At 41.0% G+C, this 11,064-nt stretch overlaps 1 protein-coding gene across 2 annotated transcripts; it reads left to right on the top strand.

The window, feature by feature from the left end:
* The first annotated feature begins 4,891 nt into the window (after positions 1 to 4,891).
* Positions 4,892 to 11,064, top strand: LOC132118415 (F-box only protein 25-like). 2 transcript variants are annotated; one of them, XM_059528243.1, is made up of 11 exons: positions 4,892 to 5,022; positions 5,417 to 5,567; positions 6,278 to 6,378; positions 6,977 to 7,026; positions 7,195 to 7,287; positions 7,407 to 7,500; positions 7,636 to 7,820; positions 8,248 to 8,430; positions 8,747 to 8,890; positions 9,941 to 9,967; positions 10,657 to 11,064. In XM_059528243.1, the coding sequence occupies exons 2-11, from the start codon at positions 5,440 to 5,442 to the stop codon at positions 10,744 to 10,746; spliced, it is 1,095 nt and encodes a 364-aa protein (XP_059384226.1). In that variant the 5' UTR covers positions 4,892 to 5,022; positions 5,417 to 5,439; the 3' UTR covers positions 10,747 to 11,064. The 2 variants fall into 2 exon arrangements, with proteins under 2 accessions (XP_059384226.1, XP_059384227.1); XM_059528244.1 differs by lacking the exon at positions 9,941 to 9,967.

Genomic DNA, 11,064 nt, shown 5'->3' with positions numbered 1-11,064 from the left:
AACAACAAACAACAAGTTTTACAGATGTTACTTAATTGATCCTGGTGCTTCTTTTCATCATTATGCACATGAGTGAAGATTTGGACACCTGCAGGTTTTTCTTTTTCTTTTTTCTTTACCCATTGTACACAGTGTTTTCACACACACACAAAAACTTAGCCCTTTGGCCTCTCAAATGCAGACTGTGGCAGGTTAGATCTTGTAGAGGGAGTGTTCATGGCCTTTAGACTACTTTTTTTAAATTATGGAAATGCAAGGCTTTTGGCTTCCAGCTGTGGATGCATGTCAGATTTTATTTGTTTTACATATACAAACCGACAAGTTTTTCTAAACATGTCAAAAACAAAAGAGCAGCATGCATGACTGTTGTTGGCATTTGTCTCTATTACAAAAATTATGAAGTAAGAAATAAGCTGATGTCCATTCTATTCAGATGGGGTCAAATTAATCAGGGGTCATGAAGCCTTACTGGAACATAATAGTTTATTGGCACCACACACACATGCCTTTATGTGCACAGTATGTCATTTTCTGCTTGGTTTTCTCTCTGGTTTAAATGACATGTCTTCTAATACCCTGCAGCCTGGTGTGGACTTTCATCTAGGTGGGGCTTTACCTGACACAAATATGAGTCAGATATCACATAAGGAAATTGACACAAGGCCTGTAAACTTAGTTCACCCAAAAATGAAAATATCTCATCATTTGCACCCTCCACCTGTTCCAAACACAAAAGAAGGTATTTTGAAGAATGTTGGTAACCAAACAGTTGATGGCAGCAATTGACTTACATATGGAAAAAAAATACTATAAAAATACTAAAATACTATAAAAGTCAATGGGGACCTGTTTGGTCAACTGTTTGGTAGGACATTGATTTAGATGGTGTCCTTCAAATAACCTGCCACAGGAGCTGCTGAAACAGTTCTACTCAGCCGTCATTGAGTCAGTCCTGTGTACTTCAATTACTGTCTGGTTTGGTTCAGCTACAAAATCAGATATCAGAAGACTACAGAGAACTGTTCGGACTGCTGAAAGGATTATTGGTGCTCCCCTGCCCACCCTCCAAGAACTGTACACATCCAGAGTGAGGAAAAGGACTCAGAAAATCACTCTGGATCCCTCACATCCAAGTCACCCCATCTTTGAACTTTTGCCATCTGGCCGGCGCCTCAGAGCCGCAAATACAAGAACAGCAAGGCACAAGAATAGTTTCTTCCCCCAGGCAATCTACCTCATGAACAGATAAATGTTTCCCACTTAAACTTATGCAAAAATGTGCAATATCCTTATATTTATTTGTTACCCCTCCATCCTAGAACATTCCTGCATCTCACTCAATCCTATTCCATTATCATTTATAGCACAATTGTTTATACACTCATTTATTTGCCAATTTGTAAATCTCCAGTAATTTTTTTTTTTTTTGTCTGTGTGTTGTTGTCTCTGTTTACTGGAAGCTTATGTCACTAAAACAAATTCCTTGTATGCGCAAGCATACTTGGCAATAAAGCTCTTTCTGATTCTGATTCTGATTCTGATAAACATAAAATCTATCCAATATTACCATATTTGGTAATAACTGTTGAGTGAAGACAATGAAACCACAGTGACACACATTCAGATAAAGGTTAACTAGACAGTATAATAAAAATAGGTTTTAGTTTAACTGTTTTTAGGACAAGGGTAAACCATTTTTTTAGGTAAGACTTCATCTTATGTACTTCATCAATGCACACAAAATAGTAAATCCATCCATCCATCCATCCATCCATCAATCATATTCCGCTTATCCGGGGCCGGGTCGCGGGGGCAACAGTCTAAGCAGAGACGCCCGACTTCCCTCTCCCTAGCCACTTCTTCCAGCTCTTCCGGGGGGACCCCGAGGCGTTCCCAGGCCAGCCCGGAGACATAGTCCCTCCAGCGTGTCCTAGGTCTTCCCCGGGGCCTCCTTCCGGTTAGACGTGCCTGGAACACCTCCCTGGGAAGGCGTCCAGGAGGCAGCCGAAATAGATGCCCGAGCCACCTCAGCGGGCTCCTCTCAATGTGGAGGAGCAACGGCTCTACTCTGAGCTCCTCCCGAGTGACCGAGCTTCTCACCCTATCTCTAAGGGAGCGCCCAGCCACCCGACAGAGAAAGCTCATTTCGGCCGCCTGTATCCGGGATCTTGTCCTTTCGGCCATGACCCACAGCTCATGACCCACAGCTCAAATCGAGAGCTTTGCCTTACAGCTCAGCTCCTTCTTTACCACGACAGACCGGTACAGCAACCGCATTACTGCAGAAGCTGCACCGATCCGTCTGTCAATCTCACGTTCCATCCTTCCCTCACTCGTGAACAAGACCCCAAGATACCTGAACTCCTCCACTTGAGGCAGGAACTCTCCACCAACCTGAAGTGGGCAATCCAACCTTTTCTGACTGAGAACCATGGCCTCGGACTTGGAGGTGCTGATTCTCATCCCAGCCGATTCACACTCGGCTGCAAACCGTCCCAGTGCACGCTGAAGGTCCTGGTCTGAGGAGGCCAACACAACAACATCATCAGCAAAAAGCAGCGACGAAATCGTATGGTCCCCAAACCTGACAATCTCCGGCCCTTGGCTGCGCCTAGAAATTCTGCCCATAAAAATTATGAACAGAACCGGTGACAAAGGGCAGCCCTGCCGGAGTCCAACATGCACCAGGAACAGGTCTGAGTTTATGCCGGCAATGCGAACCAAGCTCTTGCTCCAGTCGTACAGGGACCGAACAGCCCTAAGTAGGGGGCCGCCGACCCCATACTCCCAGAGCACCCTCCACAGGATGTCGCGAGGAACACGGTCGAATGCCTACTCCAAATCCACAAAACACATGTGGACTGGTTGGGCAAACTCCCATGAACCCTCCAGCACCCTGAAAAGGGTATAGAGCTGGTCCAGTGTTCCACGACCAGGACGAAAACCACACTGTTCCTCCTGAATCCGAGGTTCCACTATCGGCCGAATTCTCCTCTCCAGTACCCTGGCATAGACTTTCCCCGGGAGGCTGAGAAGTGTGATCCCCCTATAGTTGGAACACACTCTCCGGACCCCCTTCTTGAAAAGAGGGACCACCACCCCGGTCTGCCAGTCCAGAGGTACTGTCCCCAACCGCCATGCGATGTTGCAGAGGCGTGTCAGCCAAGACAGCCCCACAACATCCAGAGACTTGAGGTACTCGGGGCGGATCTCATCCACCCCCGGTGCCTTGCCACCGAGGAGCTTTTTAACTACCTCGATGACTTCAGCCCGGGTGATGGACAAGTGCTCCTCCGAGTCCCCAGCCACTGCTTCCTCAACGGAACACAAGTCGGTGGGATTGAGGAGATCCTCGAAGTATTCCTTCCACCGCCCGTTGACGTTGAGGTCAACAGGTGCCCATCTCTACTGTAAACAGTGTTGGTAGGGCACTGCTTCCCCCTCCTGAGGCGTCGAACAGTTTGCCAGAATCTCTTCGAGGCCAACCGATAGTCTTTCTCCATGGCCTCACCGAACTCTCCCAGGCCCGATTTTTTGCCTCCACGATTACCCGGGCTGCAGTCCGCTTGGCCTGCCGGTACCTGTCAGCTGCCTCCGGAGTCCCACAAGCCATCCAGGCCCGATAGGACTCCTTCTTCAGCTTGACAGCATCCCTTACTTCCGACCTCCGGCCTAGGGTGTCCTGGTGCCACGTGCACTGATGGACACCCTTATGCTTGAACATGGTGTTCGTTATGGACAAACCGTGGTTAGCACAGAAATCCAATAACAGAACACCGCTCGGGTTCAGGTCAGGGGGGCCGTTCCTCCCAATCACGCCCCTCCAGGTGTCACTGTCATTGCCCACGTGAGCGTTGAAGTCCCCCAGTAGAACGACGGAGTCTCCAGTTGGAGCACTTTCCAGCACCCCTCCCAGAGACTCCAAGAGGGCCGGGTAGTCCGCACTGCCGTTCGTCCCGTAGGTACAAACGACAGTGAGATACCTATCCCCGACTCAAAGGCGCAGGGAAGCGACCCTCTCGTTCACCGGGGTGAACTCCAACACATGGCGGCTGAGCTGGGGGGCTATTAGCAAACCCACTCCAGCCCTCCGCCTCTCACCATGGGCAACTCCAGAGTGGTAGAGAGTCCAGCCTCTCTCAAGAAGTGTGGTTCCAGAGCCCAAGCTGTGCGTGGAGGTGAGCCCGACTATCTCTAGTCGGTACCTCTCGACCTCCCGCACAAGCTCAGGCTCCTTCCCCGCCAACGAGGTGACATTCCACGTCCCTAAAGCCAGATTCTGTGTCCAGAGATCGGGTCGTCGGGGGTCTCGCCTACGACTGTCGCCCGATCCACTATGCACCGGCCCCTTACGCTCCCTCCTGCAGGTGGTGAGCCCACAGGAGGGATATATAGTAAATCTAATAAATTAAAAACTAAAATATGAATATAAAATTAAAAATACAATATTACGTAATTGTTACGTAAAGTATTAAAATGCAATATAAGAAAATAAAATACAAGAATACATTAGAAAAAAGACGAATAAAATTACAAATGTACTTAAAAAAATGTAAGTTGCTGTTCATTGTCTTGGTTTATTATTATTTATATTATTATTATTTGTTTTTTTTTTTTATCTCACAAAGCATTGTACTCACTGCTGGCTGAGGGGTTTACAAATAAACCTATTTATTCCTTCTATATAAAACCTAACAGTGTTATGTTTCTTCGGTTTATTCCATCATTCATTCTCCACATTTCCCTTCCCCCATCACAAAATCAAAACATGACAACATGTGCAGCGTCTGTGTCACGTGTAAGAAACTGCAGCGGCAGAGAGCTCGGAATAAATCGGTCAGTGATCGACAGGGCCGAGAACCAATCAGCTTTGGGAATTCAGGGTAGCAACAAAATAAATACAAACACGGCGGCCAATCACAATCGACGGGGGGCGTGACTTACATTCCGCTTTTCTGAATGTTTACTTCCGTCAATATCAAAAGAAAAGCAGAAAATTATCACCATAACAAAGGACTCGCAGTAAGTAAAGTTATATATACGTTTATTATGAATACAAATACAGGATTTTGCAAGTTAAACAACGATAGAAGTAGAGATTTGAGCTGTCTTTAGTGTTTTGTCGACGCTTAAAAAGATAAGGTTCTTGGCAAGGTTTGCATCTGAGCAAATTTATTGGCATTAGTTGTTCAAGAAGCCAGAGCTCATCTACAATTTACAAATTAACATCAAAATGCGTCATTTTTGTTTTTACAAAGATGATGTTTTACATCAAGATGAAATAAGGCTCTTAAGCCTTGAATGACTGTTATTGTGTGTTGTCTGTTCAGATCAGGATGATATTGTTTCATCACGTGATATGTGATAAGCCTTTGTTGTGTTATATTGGTGTGAGATAAGAGTCTCTTGTATTCAGATTTCTGGAGCAGGTGGAAGAAGATGCCGTTCTTGGGCCAAGATTGGAGATCACCAGGCTGGAGCTGGATCAAAACTGAGGATGGCTGGAAACGCTTTGAGTATTTCAACCACAAACTGGGAGACAACATCAATGAACTTTCCCTGGAAGAGTAAGAAATGCTTTGAAATATTTCAGTGTAATCTAGAGAAAGTTCTAGGGTGATAGTTTTGTGGTTCAAACCTATAACCTTTCAGTTACCACCTCCGATCTTTAACCACAAGACTACACTACCTCAGAAAAGCATTGAGGAACCGTCTAAAAAGGAAGTGTGTATGTGGCATGTGGGAAGTCAGGTATCCGTGTTTAGAACTGGTGTGTTATTTTCACCGTCTGTGGTTATTGTCTGGAGTAGCATAGAATAATAGCCAGCTGTGAACTGGTTTTGAATGTATTCAGACAATTGAGCTAAAAACACCATGCAGTCATGGAAACACACCTGAGGTTGGTCAGACAGACTACAAGGAAACTTGAACACTTGAAACCGTCTGCATGTGTGAAGACACAAGTAGGTGTTTGGATAGTTGGATAGACACTCTTTTTGCAGTACTTGGATTAATAATTAAAAAGAATCTGCATTGGTTTGTTTTTTCGCACTGCTGTAGGTTTTATTGCATTTTGTGTCAAGTTTATGTGTACTAGTTAGTGCTCCAAGCAGATAACGGTCTAAATTGCATGCTTGTCATCTGTTAATCACGCAACCATATACTTTATCATATACCATTTGTAGGTCACTCTGGATAATATGGCTGAAAAGGAAATGTAATGTCTGAAGCATATTTTGTTATAGTCATACTAAACTTTACCTTATTAACTTAACAGATTGGACAATGACAAGGAGAATGTCTTCGTGGGAGATGTCTGTGAAGTAGCTGCCAAGAAGAGAAAAAAAGACTTATTCAACAACAACACTAAGTCACAGTGTAAAAATGATATAATATTTTATTACATCACACTTAATTATCACTACAGTGATCTCAAATGTCACAGTAAATTGGAGATTCTTGGGAGAATGGACAACTATGTTTAGTGGTCATTATATAAAAACGAAATACAACAAAATGCTGACCACTCAGAATATATTTTTCATTATTCATTTTTCATTAGAGCTGTGTAATTATTAATAATCAATCATACCAAATTACAAGACTACCGTAGTCAGATTTAATTATGTAGTGTGTTTGGTCACATAATGCCACATTTTTCCAGAGGCAGTTGAAAATGCTTGTCATCATTTACTCACCCTAAAGTTTTTCTAGACAACTCTGCATTTCTTTCTTCTGTGGAACACAAAAGAACATGTTTTGAAGGACATTTGGCAACCACACAGCTGCAGTTCCCAACTTGAAACTGTTTGATTACCAACATTTTTCAAAATACCTTATTGTACGTTCCACAGAAAAAAGAATGCCATACACGTTTGGAAGTTGGAGCAATACAGGGGTGAGTAAGTGAGAGAATTTTCACACACCTTTTAAAGTTCTAGCATATAGATGAAATATATTTTATTGTTTTTCTCAGTTTTGTTCCAGGAGAGGTGGATCTACGTTCAGAAGGAGAGTACGCGAGAGGTGAGATGAATTGTCATAGCATCAACGTGTACAAGACTCGAAGAGTAGCAAACAAACAACATGAGTTATAGAACATTTGATGTCATTGTTTATATACAGTACCACAGTTTCCCATCGGTAGTGTTTTCTAACCTTTGTCAAATGTGAACCGTGTGTTTGTTGTTGCAGAGGCATGGGTACTGTACGCTTGGTGAGGCTTTCAATCGTCTAGACTTTTCCAGCGCCATTCAGGATGTGAGGCGATTCGACTATGTGGTCAAAGTAAGAAAGTTCCGCCCTTCGCTGAACAATTGCAAGAATGCCTCTCTCTATTTGATTTACTTACTCTGCTTTCCTTCTGTATCCTCTCTCACTTAATCCACTTTGTTTACTTCTCTTAGCTTCTGCAGTTGATTGCCAAATCCCAGCTGACGTCTTTGAGCGGAGCTGCTCAGAAAAACTATTTCAATGTCCTGGAGAAGATTGTGAGAAAAGGTGAGATGATCTTTTTTTTCTGACTTTATCATTTTTTCTGACTTTATCAAATTGCATAGAAAATGTGGAAGACATGTCCTGATATATGTGCTTATACTAATATACATGTATGTTTGTTTGTTTTTAATCGAGCAGTTCTGGATGACCATCAGAACCCACGACTGGTCAAGGCATTGCTGAATGATCTAAGCTCCACACTCTGCATCCTCATCCGAGAAGTTGGGAAATCTGTGCTGATTGGCAACATCAACATTTGGGTCTGCCGTTTAGAAACCATCTTGAACTGGCAACATCAGATCAACAACTTACAAATTCCAAAGGTAGTCTTTTCCTAATTTTCTTAAGAGATCGGCATGAGCAAAAGTGGGTCAGTGGGTTTGCTGAATGAGCACAAATAAAAATAAATGAATTTGTATAAATGCACTGATCAGTTTCACAGTCAACAATCATCTAGTTGTGAGGAGTGAGATGATAATAATAAATAGTATGATTTATATTATTATTGTACATCATGTAGCGTTTCAAATTTGTTGCAGTATGCATTTATTATACACACAATGAAATGTTATTACATAATATATAATTAATGTAAAATAATAAATAATAACCTTAAATTAATTATAAATCAATAAACTAATAAACATTACTAAATAATAAATAAATAATCATATATCACATTTAAGGTCAAATATTATACAAATGCAAAAAACAAAAACAAACAAAGAATAATCAATGGTCTTGTTGCAGCAAGTTTCAAATGGAATGACACTGAGTGACCTCCCCTTGCACATGCAAAGCAACATCCTGTATAAGTTTAGTGATGCCTGTGACATCATCAATCTGGGCAAAGCCACACCAACACTGCACATGCTCAGTGAGGACCGGCAACTGTGGAAGAAACTCTGCAAGTTTCATTTTGCTGAGAAACAGGTGAGGAATAATACTTTAGTAAGTCACTCATAAACAGGCCTAATGGAATGATTCATCAATTAGAGATACTGTCTTTACCATCACACACAAATCCACATATACTATATCAATATTTCAAGTAGTTGTGCTTCAAATTGATGAATTGCCCATATATAATTGTCTGTTGAAGCACTTAATAATAATCATTTATCTGAGATTGTTTAATATGAATCTCTTTTGAGATTAAAAATAAGTGTAAGTTGGGTCAGTGACCTAATTTGACCACGAGATGGCAGTCAGACTCGTTCCTCACAGAGCACTCTGTTCGTGTGTTCAGTTCTGCAGGCACTTGATTCTGTCAGAGAAGGGCCATGTGGACTGGAAGCTGATGTTTTTCACACTTCAGAAGTACTACCCTCAGAGAGAACAGTACGGAGACACGCTGCAGTTCTGCAAGCACTGTAGCATCCTCTTCTGGAATGTAAGAAATCCTTATGTAAATGTCAGACATTCTGGACTGTGAATAAACAGCAAGACATCCCTCTTTATTACTATTTAGATTTAAGTGCTCTTCTCAAACGCTTCCCTTGTTGAAGCCCTGTACAGTATGTGCACACTTGATTGCTTCCACCCTTGCATGATTTTTTTTGTGTGTGCAAATATCTTCTATAATTGCAGTTTATGGGCAGAAAACCTTATAGCCACAATTATCAACATACAAGCATCAGTTTGTTCCAGTCATCTTTATCTAAAATATAGGGGACCGGTATATTTTCTACTGTTAAAACATTTGGGGTCAGTAAGATTTGTTAAATGGTTTTGAAATGTCTCTTATGCTTAGCAAGACTGAGCAAATGTTCATTTTTTTGGTGAACTATTCCTTTAAGGCCTCAGTCTCTATAAGCCTTTTTACTGGGCACAAAAAAAGTGAAGTAGTATTGTGCAAAGTTTAAATTAATTTTAAAATAAGGGTTGATTTATATTTTCAAATGTCATTTATTTATGTGATGTCAAAGCAAAATCAGTCATTGCTTCAGTCATAAATGTCAGAAATCCTTCTGATATGCTGATTTGCTGCTTAAGAAACTTTTTGTATTATTATCAGTGTTGAAAACATTATATATTTCTGTTGTGATACATGTTTTTCAGGATTCCTTGATGAATACAGCTCAAACGAAAGGCCTTTATTTGAAATAGAAATCTTTTGTAACATTGTAAATGTCAGTACTGTCACTATTGATCAAATGAATGCATTTCTTGTTGAAAAAAGAATTAGTTTGTTGAAAAAAATATTTCTTCTTGCCCCAAACGTTTGAACAGTAGGGTATTTAAAAGATTAGCTCATTAACATAAATGACAGAAGTTGAGAAAATGAAGGCTCACTTTTAACATACTTATGTTCATTTCGAAAAAGTTGAATTTCAACGGGTTATTTCTATTCAGTTTACACTCTGTAATATCAGCCCTCTACCTGTACCCTTTGACCTTTTATTTTTTTCCTGTTCTCCTCCTGGTCCCTTATCTCCTAAAGGACAGACACCTGGCTTTGATCTTTAAGGTACATGCTAAATCTTATATGAGTGTGCCAGCGTTTTGTCATATTTTTCTATTTTTTCTCACTCCAGTCCATTCAAATCAGCTGCACTTTATCTGTCTTTTGTGTGGACCTATTTATCTAAATGTGTTCTTTTTTTCCATTTGCTTTTTTTATGTCATCAGTATGTTCCACAACGTTATACACTAATGCTAATCACATGAACATACATACAGTGACCATTATTCTTGCTAATACTTATTATGAATGTAAACAAACCTCTCACGTATTACATTGCGGTGTGTAATTTACAGTGCTAGATAGTAACTGGTTATATGTAATCTGGATTTTGTTACGGTGTCTGTAAAATAATATAAAGTAATTTGTCAAAAATAATCTAAAAGTAGGCCAAATACATGATCTAAAATGTAATACTTACTACAATTTTACTAAGCACAAATCAGTAATGGGCTACAATTTGTGAGGAATTTACCAAGCACTGGTAACTCATCTTCTAGATTAAGATGTTTGTCACACTAAGAAAAAAAGGTTATTTTAAGAACTGTTCACTGAAAGCCTCTTCGGGAAACCCAAACTGGTTCTTCACTGGAACTGTTTATTTTTAAGAGGGAAGAAGGGACATTAGCAACCAACCAATGTGAGAGCGACTTCCTCAGAAAATGTTTTTAACTGATTCTCTCTTTCCATCTCAGGACTCGGGACATCCTTGCACAGCGAACGATCCAGACAGCTGCCTCACCCCCGTCTCTCCTCAGCACTTCATAGACCTCTTCAAGTTCTGAAATTCAGAATGTTCTCAGACATCTGACCTTCTGATCACCTCTAAGCAAGACTCTGAACTGATCAAATGTTTTCGACCTTTCAACTCTGTGCTCCAAACCATGTGCTTTCCTTTTTACGTTGCCCAGACAGTCATCGTTCAAATATCCAAAAATTTAACTAATAATTGAATTTTCTGTTGCCTCACCCAAACTTTAAGGGCTTATGGAAAGATGTCATAATATTAATGTTTATTTTGTATTGTCATCTTTTCTTTTTTTTTTGTTCCTCATTGCGTTTCATTCATTTGTTCTTTAAGCACAGAAAGATGAACAGCAAAG

The sequence above is a fragment of the Carassius carassius genome, chromosome 37, assembly GCF_963082965.1.
Source record: "Carassius carassius chromosome 37, fCarCar2.1, whole genome shotgun sequence".
In the NCBI taxonomy this organism is placed as follows: Eukaryota; Metazoa; Chordata; class Actinopteri; order Cypriniformes; family Cyprinidae; genus Carassius; species Carassius carassius.
This window is presented reverse-complemented; position numbering and strand designations above follow the sequence as displayed.